Source organism: Eleginops maclovinus, chromosome 2 (assembly GCF_036324505.1).
Source record: "Eleginops maclovinus isolate JMC-PN-2008 ecotype Puerto Natales chromosome 2, JC_Emac_rtc_rv5, whole genome shotgun sequence".
NCBI classification, from domain to species: domain Eukaryota; kingdom Metazoa; phylum Chordata; class Actinopteri; order Perciformes; family Eleginopidae; genus Eleginops; species Eleginops maclovinus.
Window position 1 is genome coordinate 18,159,527 of NC_086350.1, and position 13,219 is coordinate 18,172,745.

The 13,219-nt window shown below is 43.6% G+C and overlaps 1 protein-coding gene across 4 annotated transcripts in view; it reads left to right on the forward strand.

The window, feature by feature from the left end:
• The window catches only part of mob2a (MOB kinase activator 2a), a 60,124-nt gene that overhangs the window by 38,850 nt on the left and 8,055 nt on the right, over positions 1-13,219 (forward strand). Inside the window, exon 1 of one of the 4 annotated variants that reach the window (XM_063901354.1) lies at positions 7,595-7,813. The exons of the other annotated variants lie outside the window; for them this stretch is intronic. Coding sequence (XP_063757424.1) covers positions 7,698-7,813 — 116 coding nt within the window. The 5' untranslated portion in view covers positions 7,595-7,697. Of the gene's footprint in view, positions 1-7,594; positions 7,814-13,219 lie in introns of those variants that run through there. 4 annotated transcript variants of the gene reach the window in all.

A 13,219-nucleotide genomic window follows, 5' to 3' on the forward strand; every position in this document is an offset into this window, starting at 1 on the left:
TCAAGCTCTGTTTGAATGTGATATGTAAAATATGTCGACATGGTCACTCAAGCAGAAACGCACTGCTCGACATCAATCAGTCACTCATTCCCCACTGTAGTGCAGTTGGGATTGTCAGGTCCTCAGCACCAATTACTCAGCTTAGACCGTGTTAAAGGAACATTCTTTACATTAAGCTCTGTGTGAGTTTGTTCTGGGAAGCTGTACAGGTCACATCCACATTCCCCTCGGTAGGAAATCTGTGACTAAATGCCCTCAATTCGGGGTTAATGAGCTGTATCAGGGCGGGCATGCACTGCCTTTAAGTAGGAAGCCACCCAAACTGTGAGCCTGATACCCACACCCTCCTCCTTATTTCTGGAATATTATTTTCTTTTATGGATAACTTACAGCCTCAGTCTTTGTGTTATGTAGTTCTGTCCCATGTCATTATTTTACTTTGTGTAGTATTGGTATGAGTCTGACATTGCGCTTCAGCTTCTTTAATTGAGGCATCTCCCCCTCAGACAATTTTGCAAATACCAGTCTGTTTTTTTTTTTTTTTTAAGACCATTAAAGAATTCTCCGATCCCCTGAAGCCCCGTGACCCACCCTTCTCCACCCCACATACGTTCTGTGCAAACATGGGCGCTAAAAAAATGCTTTTCCGCCACCTCCCCTCCACTCCCTCCATCTGTACCTGTGTTCCATGAAGGTCTTTCTCCTCCATCCAGCCCCCTCCACTTTATTCTCTATTCCTCCCACATACAGACTGCCTCTTGTGCTCCTGAGCAAACAGTAAAGCACATGTTTGACCACAGCTCCCTTTGCGCCTCTTCTTTACGTCACAAACTCCCGCCTTTTCTCCCCCAAACCTCACCTCTCCACACCTGAATTGCTTAGCTTTTGCTTAATGTACATTTAATGTTTCACACTTCGCTTTTTTCTATGTTTTTCTGGTTGCTCAGCCAGAGTATCAGTGGAAAGTGACTCGTTTAGTTTTCTGCCAAGGATGCTGGCGTCTATAGCGTTAGCATATAGTGCTGGTTCGGTTTGAAGTGTCACAAAAAAGCACACACACACACGCTGACACAGAACATCTACATCCTTGTTATAAAACCTGGAATGGAAATCTCAGTCTAGCTTTAAGTTTCTGACTGCAGTGAGAGGCTTTTTCCAAAGGTGGGTAATGTTCGTACAGATGCAGCCTATACACCCAGCTTTTTTTACAACTTGAATGCTGAAAACAACACAATTTCATTTCCTTTTTGATCCTGTCTTCAGCATCTATTAGCCTCTCTGCAGGTTTTAAAATATATTTGATTTAATTGACCTGATGTCAAAAAAGTGCTACATTTTGCACCAGCAGGTGGCAATCTCACACCTGAGTTGTCTCGGGAATTGTGAGCTCTGTGCTGTTCTCTGGTCTGTGTGTGTTTGTGGGGGGGTTACAGTGGAGCTCTAATCTGTTCGTAATGTTTTGGTTTGGTTCAGAAATGTTCTGAATTTTATCTGCAGTTGGGAGATCAGAAGTTTAGGGTGGGTGTGTTTGTGTCCTTACCTCAGTGCCAAGGTTATCATATTCCTCCCAGGAAAAGCCGCATTCTTTTCCTTTTTGAGGTTTATTAGATTTCTGGGAAGCTGGGTAGCCTTCAGTAACCTTTTCTGTTTCCTCCAGCTATGCATGAGGCCTAACACATGCACACAGCTTCACTGTATAATAACTCAAATATGCCAAACAGCCATCAGTTCAAAGACTCTGGAGCCAACTTTTTTTTCAGAATTTTCAGCCATTTAATAAATTCATTAATCTAAAAAAGAATCTGCAGATTAATCAAAGAGGAAAACAAGTGTCCATTACTGGCAGAGATGATCTCCTCTGAAGGTACATGTCCTGGTGTTAGTGCACGGCGCAGCCTTTTTCCCACACTGTCCCAGTCCTATTCGTCATGTGACTCATCTTGTGACTTTGATGGAGTGAGTCTCTAACCTGCAGGCCTCAAGCCTCAGGACAGAATCACATTCTGTATGTGCTGTGAACACCTGAGTGATGCAGCAGCATGTCACAGTTCAGCCCCCCCACAATCTTCTCCTGTTCCACCTTGACCTCTTCACCGTGACCTTGTAGCCTCTGACATTGCTATCCCCATTGTGTGTGTGTGTGTGTGTGTGTGTGTGTGTGTGTGTGTGTGTGTGTGTGTGTGTGTGTGTGTGTGTGTGTGTGTGTGTGTGTGTGTGTGTGTGTGTGTGTGTGTGTGTGTGTGTGTGTGTGTGTGTGTGTGTGTGTGTGTGTGTGTGTGTGTGTGTGTGTGTGTGTGTGTGTGTGTGTGTGTGTGTGTGTGTTACACTTCACAAACAGGTGTTTTACAGCCCAGGTGGCAAAATATGGGATGGATCTAGACTCTCCCCTGCTAAGGAATGTAGGGAGGAGGAGTACAGCGAGCGGCCAGGGCATGCTGTGACAACCTCCCACACCGAGCGCCAACTCTTTTACTCTTCTCATCCTAATCTCAGTTTCTGCTTTCTTTCACTCTCTTTTTTCTGTTCTGTTTTTCACTTCCCTGCTCCTGCATTGCCCTCTCTTCACCCCTCTAATTTACCTAATCTCAACTGCCCCCCTCTTTCTCACTACCTTCCCCCTCGCCCATATCCTTCTTCATATTCCTTTCTGCCCCATTCCCGCCGATATTTACGCAGTGTCCATGGAGATGGTGATTTATAAACTTCTGGACACGAGTCTGGTATTTCTCATCTCCTGTCTTCCATCTTGCTAAAGCCCTCTCTTCCTTCAGTCATAAACCAGGCAGAACATGGCTGCCTGTCTCTAAACATACTTGGCTACTCCCTCCTTTTTATTATATATAATAGCTACAGATAACACGCAGAAACAGTTTATCATTTTGGATGTTAATTAGATTATGTGTGCAGAAGCAATAAGCAAGTGAAGTACTTTTCCTTTGTGCCCTTGCAGCTGTTAAATGGAGCATACAGTTTAATTGTTTGCTGAAGAAGTGCACACATCTACCTGCCAAAGAGATACCTGCAGGTAGATACCTGCCAAACAAAGACAAACAAGTTACACTAAACTCCGGAGAACTCCCGCCCTCGACATCCTTTAGTTCACTCTTCATGTTGCTGTTTTTTCCTCAGATCTTCTTTTCTTTTGTTTAGCCAAACTGCGTGTGCAGAGTGCGCTGGCATGTCTTTGCATGCAGCCCTTCCCCTACAGGAATGCAGCTCAGAGGAGAGATGAAGCCAGGGAGGAAAGGGGCGCACGTGCAAAAAGAGAAAGAGGACTTGAATGTCTTAAAGGTGGAAAGGAAGGTCAAATTAAAACCAAAGGGCAAGATCTGATCTCTAGTTCAACTTCTAAATGGTTTCAAACATTAACATGATGTCTAAAATGCCATTAATCAGTGCTTAATGCACAGTGTGTATGATAAGAGCGCTCTGCAGAGATGAGGCTCGTACCCTTCATAAATAAAGGCATGATAAAAATGTCATTAAGTACACAGGCAGACTCCTTCTTGCCAAATTTGTTGCTATGCGTTTTGGCTCAGGTTCTGCACATGCACAGACACACACTATATAGACGCTCCATAATGTACGGGCTATGCATACTCAGCGTTTCATGCCGTGCACAAACACAGGTGAATGAAAGAGTTGAAGTTGGTTCTAGGAAAGAGATGAACCAGTTCTTTAATTTTTAGAAGGAGAAGAATTCGGAGCGATATTGCATTTTTAGCTATAATTAAAACACTTTTCGCTGTCGCTGCAGAAACGACTGGTTGGTATTGCCGGTTGGGTCGCTGGGTTCAGTGTGCAGAGTGTCTCCCGGCCCTGCTGACCTTTCTATCCCGGCCTATAGAAAAACCCCAGGCACTAAAGACCTTCAGTGTGGACTGTTTTCACTGGGTAAGACCTTACCTAAACACTCTTCACCACTCCCACACACCCCGAACGCAGCGCCAACTGAAGTTCTTACAGAGAAACTTGGAACTGCTCGGATTTGTATTTATTCATTTTGATTTTAACATGGTTGGCCGCTTGACCCGCCTGTCATTTTGATCCCGGCTATGATTGGCTGAAGATTTTTTGCGTTGGCGGGGCAGGGGCTGAGCTGTTGCCAGGCCCCAAGGCTCATCTGCTGCATTTGTGACTCATCTGCTGCTGGCCTGGAGTCAGTGTTTTCTTTGTCTGAAATAGGTGGAATGTCCGCTCACTTTCAGACCCAACCTGTTGGGCCAGCCATCCATCTCATGGCAGCAGAGAGAGCGCTGCAGGCAAACAGATTTAGTCGAAAAACATCCTTCTAATTTTGGACCACTTTTAATGTGTTTTTGTGAAGTTATAAGAGTTGGTGGCTCTTCCTACATCAGTACATGGTTTAAAGCGACGATTAAGTTCTTTAGTTTTCAACATGCTAGTAAAACATGTTTCTTACAACAGTCCCTTAACGTCCACACTGTAATTATTTAAATAAGTTACATTTTTCTGCTGTCTATTTTCCCCTTGTTATCTTACTCATCAGTCACAAGACCAGTGACGTCAACTGCCTTTAATTCTTCTCCTCCCAACTTTTTAACAAGGGATGTGTTTTCTTATTACATCTGGGACTTTTAATGTAGCTCTGTATCTCCTGTGTGGTTTATAGTACAACATATCTTTAATTTCCATCAAAGTTCTCATGTAACCCATTTCAAATGTAACCTCAAATAACCGTTGAAGATATTAGTAGGCTGTTTTAACTGTTATTCCTGTGAAAGGTTGGAATAGTGCCAGCAAACATCTGGTTTGTTGAGAGTAGGTGGCATGTGAGTGATGCCATGTCTTGTCTGAATAGTGGAAGGGACCGTGACTGTGACGTTAGCGGAGAAGAAAGAGTAGACTTCTGTCTTTCAGACGATGGTATGTGCCCGTTTTTTTCCATGCACGTCAGACGTTGTATAAGCGGGTCCACCCCGAGCAGCTCGATGGCTCCGTCTGCTCTGTAAGCCTGCATCTCGCATAACCCGACAAACTACCTGTTAAACCACAGAAAAGCTCACTCTATTTGGCTTGTTCCACTTTCACAGCTGACTCTTCAAAGCGCCATTGTCCAGCATTGAGTTTAGAGGCCCAGGCCAAGCCCCCCTGATCTCGAATGGATGTCTTTAATTTTCAGCGACCGCACAGATCTAATAGTTACGAGCAAATGAATGGAAAGTTCCCTGAGCACAAGATTTCCATTACAGCAACGCACAGCTTTATCTTGGGTGGTCACAAGTGGCACCAAAGTACTCTATGGATCATCTATATCAACAGTTTTACAATGTTATATATATCACACAACACTTTACAGTATGTTTATACAAGTCTATATGAAGCCGGTATATGACAAACATAGACTCCAACATTAGCCATTGTAAGAACTTTATCCAAATAAATAAGTATAAAACTAAAAATACAGCAACTAAAATCAGAACATTTCAGAAAAAAAAACAGGTTAACAAGATTACGAAGCTGACCAAAAATGTGATACCTGTTTGCAGAGTTTTTAATACTCTGCAGACACATTGACTTTTTTGTACTCGGGTCTAACCCCAGGCCCCACCACAAACCCTCTCACACCTGGTCACTCACCTGCTTACACAGTCACCGATTAAGCAGCACACACTATCTTTTTCAATCCCCTTCACACACACACACACACACACACACACACACACACACACACACACACACACACACACACACACACACACACACACACACACACACACACACACACACACACACACAAACGGCATGCCCCCCTCCCCTGTCTCTCCTGACACTGTCCTCTGTATTCTTTATGAGCCTGGCCAGTAAGGCTGATGCTATATTTAGCACCAGGGAAAAAGTTAGTGCCCTGTTCTGGTCTCTCTTCTTTAGTGTGTGGAGCACACAGCTCCACACACTACCAGTCCGGTGCGTGTTGTGTCTTATGTAAAATGGGGCAACAGAAAGCCTCTGTCACTTTTGATCATTTTCAGATTATTTCTTAAATCACGTTCAACCATAAACAGGAGGCCCCTCAGAGGGTCAGACTGCATAGTAAACTCCACCAGCATGTCTGCATCCTCTACACACACAAATGACACACTTCTATAAGCACAGTCCTCACATACAACACCCTCACAATCTCTTTTATCTTCCTCATGCAACTACTTACACCCACCCATATGCATAGAGTGCACATAGCTCCACAGATCCCACAGATTAGTATGTCTGTATAACAGCAGTCAGCTGGTCCAGGGTTTCTCACATCTGAAGCTCCACCATGTCCCCCACAAGTTTTGTTTAAGGAGTAAAAAAACGAAGGGGAAAAAAGAAGGGGAGACAATGACAGGGAGAAGCAAGTAAAACAAATCCAGAAAGGGAGGAGAAATGTGTGAAGAGAACCATAAAGAAGAGAATAAGAGAGGAGGTTTATTGAGAGGCAATAATTAGAGGGAAGAAGGGCAAGGAAATGATGGCTTTGTAACACTTCTGTAGTTGTAATCTTCTCATGAGTCGCTCAACTCCCCACATTCATTTCCTCATTTTGTACTTGGTTGTTATTGGCTCAGCCTTCTTTTGACAATTGCATTAGAATTCACTTTGTGTTCTTCAAATCATGTCAATAATCGGCTACAAAGCTTCTGAAATAATTGTTACAAACAATTCCCTCGCCCCAAAGACACACACAGAAAACTCTAGATATTCCTATGAATCCGCCTTTGTCTCTCAAACAGGATTTGTGTGATTCCCTGCTGGTTCTTCAACTTTGACATGTTTGAACATGTCATTACTGCTGCCAGCTTTCGTAGATGGACTCCAAGTTCAGAATCTACACGGGGAATGTTGTCCCTGCAAGCACGCTGCACTTAAACAAGGCACCACTTCTCACGCCAAAAAAATACTCAAACTTAAAGTTATAGGTTGTGTGTGAGCTGTATTGTAATAGTAAACCTGCTGAAACATACCATGTTGATTTTGATTTTTAGCCTAACATATAATTTACTGATCTTTTAATAGCTTGTATAATATTTAAACATTTAGAAAATTTGCTTTTTAGCCAACACAAAATTACATCAGTTATTTTTACCACTGTGAAAATTAGGATGTATTTTGGCAACATTATTTAACTACAGCTGGAGCTTAAACCACATTTTACAGTCCTTTTTGGAAATGGTTCATTTTCATAATGTACATATAGTGACAAAATGTGTTGTTATTTAAAAGACCTCTTTGGTTCAAAGCTATATTTCTGGTGCATTAATGTAAGGGCTGTTGAAACTGCCATTTTAGGAACGTGTACAGCTTTTATACGGGCTGCTAAGTGTATTTACATGTGTTGTCCTTTGTTTAAAAGCCATGCTAACGTAAACCTGGTCCATAGCAGGCACTTACATGTAGCAACACCTTTTCATTCCATTGTACTCCGCGGTTACTGGCTGACCACCTGTTGCTACATTGTAACTTCACCTAAAGTCTATATGAGCAGACTCTGACGTCACCACACTCCGCCCACCCTCTCCTCTCATTGGACGAGAGGACGGGGAGGGAGGGTCTTTTCTAAACTTGACAAAGTTTTCCTCTTGGCTGTGCAGTCAGATAGTCTGAGCTTTAGATAGATCAAACTACAGTGTGATTCGCGTATCCATCACCTGAGTAATTTGTAGTGGAGAAAATCCGTGGTCTTCATGTTTTAAACTATGGTCGGAGATTATTGCTCCTTTTCTGGAGATAAAACCGACATGCACTCTCAGAGAAACTCCAAAAACGGACTAAGTTGCAAAATGGTCCTTCAGGCAGTCGGAAAAGTACTAAGGTAAAACAATGTTCGCATTCATATTTGGTATAACCGTCTCTGCTGTTTGTCTCAGAGCCGAATTTGTACTGTAAATGTCACATTTGCGTAATGCATGTAGGCTTCGGAGGATCGATGGAGACGTATTTATCGAGTTTATAACTTTTTTGCTTTTTTAGTATCTCGTGTAATGCTGTTCTCAGAAGCTTAAACCTAGTTCACTATATTTTTATCCCGACCTTGTATTTAATCGTTCCGCAGTTTATTACACAGTTACAGACCTCCGGTGACTGAGATTTTGAACCGAATAAGTAACGCTACTTGGTGCTCATGTCCCGCCTGTTGCCTGCTTAAAACCAAATGCTTTACCATGCCGCTATAACTCAGCCTGGCGGATAAGTAGTTGTGTCCTCTCAGTAATAATTACACAAGTGCCAGGACCCTCTGATTCCGGGGTCACAGCAATTTAGCAGCCGGTGGTGGTAGGGGACGTGGAGCCTGAACGCCTCATTCCTCTTCCTGCAGCTCTCACTAACAAGACTCAACAAGAGCAAGAGAAATGGGACACCGTCTCCTCATCTCATAAATTATTCAAGCGGCTGTTAACGTTTTAGCATGCTTAACCTAAAGAGGAAATTATTTAAAGTCAGAGTTTAAAACGTTTTTGGTTTTGAAAAAGATATGGATAAATGAGCACACTGAGGGTAACGAGCCTGTAAATCCTTATAGAGTAATTTGAGAGAATCGCATCCACACTGTAGGCGTCATTATAATTTAAGAATTAAGGAAACAGGCTAAGAAACTCTTGCAAAATTGAAACATGATTGCCTTTTTGTGACTCTTCCTTTACTGTAAACATACTGTTGGTTTTCTAGTAATGGTAAGTAACACGTGTTACTTATATTAAGTATTTTAGCCAGGGCGACAATATGACGTATCAGGCGTCATATATACTGTATGTGTCATGTGAAGAAGACATGCAGTCATTATGTCTGTGCTCCTGGGGGGAACGACCGTCCTGTTGATGCTTTGCTTAGGTTTCCCATTACCTTTCAAGTCTGGGGACAGGTGTGTGTTTTAAGCAGCAGCCCAAAGGGCCAATGCCTCAAAATGTATTGTAGTCTGTAAACATTCATAGAGAGATGGTGAGGAGAGAAATATCCCCCATTTAGAGAGAGAGAGAGAGAGAGAGAGAGAGAGAGAGAGAGAATTGACACTGAGTGTTATTGCACATTATGTAATGTATATTGTAAGATCTGTGACAAGTTGTGCTGCTCCTATTTTAAATGGAATTGGTGCCTTATTACAGAAATCAGCTGCTTACAAGGAAATACACAACCGTATTTCCCTGGGAGGGATAGAGTGGGATTTTCACACATGTGACGTGTATAGGAAAAACTGAACAAAAAACACTCCATCAAAGTTAACAACGATGCATAGTTTCTGGTTTTATGAGGGGGGGGGGGGGGGGCGTAAACCTGTTTATAGCTCCACTTTTAACCAGTCAGTGAATGGTTGAATGCCTTTGGCTTGGATGCAGGTATGAATACTAGAGTGGGATAGCTACAATAGATTTTAACGCTCTAACCCTTTTTCACATGTGGACATTTCTTGGTATATTGGCTACTTGAATACAAACACACATTCTTTCTTTGCTTTACTATTTCATTCGGTAACAGTTCAGATGTACTGATTGGATTGACTCGAGTGTAGAGAAATCTCTTTCAGCTCCCCGGTCATAAGATCCTTGCAGACTGCTTCCTATCATACCGGCCCATTGTCCCAGCTAACCTTCTTTTAACAAGGTTACATTTTCCAAGTGCTTAACCAGCGATCCGCTCTTATCTCCACCCAAAGACCCCTTTCCTGTCGCACACGTTGTGTTGTGATGTTAAAGAGGCCCCATTATAGTGCTGGTAGGGGGTCCTTACATACTCTGCAGGCCTGAGAGCCACTGAAAGGGGTTAAGCCTAGGATGACAAGGGGAAAAGGGGGGGTAGCCACAACCATGGTTAGTAGCTGAGTGAGGTGTGAATGTGTGGTTGTGTGTGTACATGTTTAGTTCTGAACCCAAGCTACAATTCCCATTTACTGGTTTACAGTACTTCTGACGCCCCGGTGATGCTACTGATGAAGTGGGGGCGGCTGTCCCGTTTATGTTTTTGTTTCCTGCTTATCTCTTCACTCCAGAACTCAAACTGACGGAAATATTTGAACACCAGTGCCCTTTTAGAAACTTCAGAAACTACTCTGACCGAGCGGTTTACTGTGTAGGCCTGAGTACTGCGAGGCAAACGTCTGGTTTGGTCCATCCTTAACTCTGTCTCTTTTTAGCTCCGTAATGGCTCCTGTGGTTCAGCTTCAGTGTTCTCAGACTGCCTGCTCTCCTCTGTCTGTGGTTTTTTCAGGGGAAAAGGGCCATTGAGTCTCTTCAATTTAAATCTTGAAATAGATCAGGAGGCCAGACTAGAAGAAAACCGATCCTCCTGACTGAAGCTCTTTTTACAAAATGGCTCAAGTTAGTTCTCTGTTCCAGTCTTATCGGAGATTACACGGATATCCTGCTGCTATTGATTTTTTATTGTAATTTTTCTAACCCCTTGAACGCTGTGAACCCTACAATCAGTAGGAGCTACTTCCTGATATTCGATTGATTCACTCTCTGACCTATCAGGTGTTTGTCTAAAGGTCAGTTTGAAGTGTTTCATTTCTTTGATGTTGGGAAGAAGTCCTTTGACTATTGCTTGTGATGCTTGTTATCTCTCATAACCTTATCATCGACTCAAGGGGTCTGTATTTACTGTATTTAGGACAGGGTGTGATACGGAAAAGCACGTCTTTGCAATTTGGAGTGCCTCTTCTTGTTCCAGAGAGACACAAATGTCTTGTGTTTGTTTTGAGATGTTTTTTGCTGACAAAATGTAGTTCTTCTCTGAAATGAAGGTTCTACATGTAGGATAAGTTTAATCCCTCAGAATTTGTCTGTTTTAGACACAATTTTCCTTGTTGGATGGTCACATGCTGTTTATGTTCCCTCGCAGATTGCATTAATTGCTTCCATATGCTACTGGTAAAATTCCTTTGCCTTCTAGAAGCATCGATTGTGCAATATGTTGTTGGCGCAGTCTCAAGAGCAAAGTGATTCAGTGAGCTTTGTTAAACTGGTTCCAGAGTTATGCTGTATTCATCAAAGACCTGAACACAATATCCACGTCCTCTAGTTTTTACCCTATAGCATGTGCACCAGTGTCTCTCAATGCTTGTTTGAATGTTGATGTTAATAATAACAAATATATAAATATATAATAAGCATAGTCTGAAGTGTGTGTGTGGGTGTGTGTGTGTGTGTGTGCAAAGCGATAAGAGGGAGCTCTTTAGTAACAAATTGTAGTATTTTAGAGAAAGCACTTAAACTAATTCTCCAGCGCAGCTCTGTAATGTGTCCTCAAGCGCTTCCAGGATTAATTGGAACCAGGTTCTGGTAATGAGACAGAATGGTGAACCTGCCAGAGGGCTGCTCCTCCTTTAACTTTATTCTGTATTCATCCCAGCAGCTCATATAAGCACCAGTGTGGGGACAGAGAGATGTATGTTTGGCGCACTTAAAATCAATGCTGCGTGCACACACTTGTCGTCACACACGTGCTTGCACAGGTGCACTCTCTCAGACCAAAACAAGACCCTCTTCTTCTGGATCTTCCCGAGCTCTGTGCTGGGATCAGGCTTGTGACTCAGCTGTTGGGACCAGCTGAGAGGGAAAGGGAGCAACAGCCAGAGACGTGTGTTCGATTGTGTGTGTAAAGCCACAGGTGTCTGCGTACGAAATAGTTCGTTAGATGGGTAGTTGTGGTGGTGCAGCAGGAAAATGAGTTAGTAAAGACGGCAGGGGGCTGGGGGGAGGGGGTGTTGCTGGGAAAAGTGAAAGGAATAAGAGAGACACCGTTGAACAGCTGTCAGTCCTCAGCCTCTGCAGCACTGACCCCGGTGTCACCCGACTATACAGCCCTGTTTCCTTATTGTGTTTTATTGCAGATAAACACCAGCATGTCTGTCTTCCTGCTTCACACCCCCCCTCCTCTCCTTAATAAGTTCAAAAGACATCCGTTTTGCGCATGTGATTTTTCTCATGGTGTTATTCTGCCATGTTTTTGGATCAAGAGTCTGTCTGGTTCCTGTTGGTGCCAGGCAGGCTGTGGTTGCCCCCACCCCCCTGCCCGGGAGACATGTACCCAGCCCCGGCCTCACTTCCCCTCTACTCCTGCCTCCTGGCCTGCCCTGATCTGTCACTGATCTGGTGAGGGAGAAAGAGACATCTGCTGCCTTTTATGGCAAAGACTGGCCTGGGAGAACTTCACCAAGAACAGACTAAGCCTGTGTGTGTGTGTCGCTGCGAAGACCGACTATGTACGTATGAGGGGAGGAGTGCTGGCAGAGAAGAAGTTTTCTTTATCCTAAAATAAACTAATGACTCCAGAATTTCACCTCCCCTCACCACACAAATGTTCACAAGAGGTGGAGGGGGCGTTTCTATGGAAAATGATGAAATTACAGAGGCAGGAAATACCTCAGTGAGACAGAATGTTTTCAGAAGGGGGGCGAAGAACTGACGTGAACCTTTTAGGAGTGTTTCTTCTGAGGAGCTTAGCAGAGCCTTTGAAAGGCCGTGACGGTATCTGTGGATGAAGCTTGGTAAAGCTCTTTCACATGATGGAACATGTAGCTTCCCGTGCAAAACCACCCACACATGAATCCGTCCTCATGAGCAGGAAGAGTCTGTCGTCTGATTTGAGGGGGAGGAGGAGGAGGAAGCAGACAGAAATGAGGAGAAACCAAACTAATTATGAACAAAGGCACGGGAAAGAGCTTTCGGGTAAAAAGATAAAGAAAGCTGAGTTCAAATGTGAGTCAGAGTAAAGGTCATAGCATTAAAGGTGAGGACCCAATTTGGCCTGAGGCTTTTGACCCTGAACAATAGGCATTTTGGACAGGTGAGCCTGCAGCCATGAAGAGGAAAAGTGTGGAAATACATGCCTACAAGCCTAAAGAAAGACAATATATGGATAAAAGCAAGAGGGAGCAGAGCAACATGAGAGAACAGGGGACAGAGAAAGTGGCCTCACATTAATAATGAGCCAGCAGTGTAATCTGCAGTGTCCTCGCTTTTTCAAATGAGGCCAAAACACGCTCTGGATCGGCCTGATAGGAAGAGCCGAGCACCTTGATGAATCATTACCCAGCTAATGAGAACCTGAGCAGCGGCGTGTGTGTCCGGGACGTGATTGTGCAAGTGTTGGTCCTTCACGTCTTTACTTTTTCACATGAGGCCCACAGGCGGTTTACAGCTAAGCATTTCTCCTGACAGCTAAATTAGACAACATCAGACGTGTAAGGGGGGAAACATTTACAAAGTAAACGACTGCTGGCTTT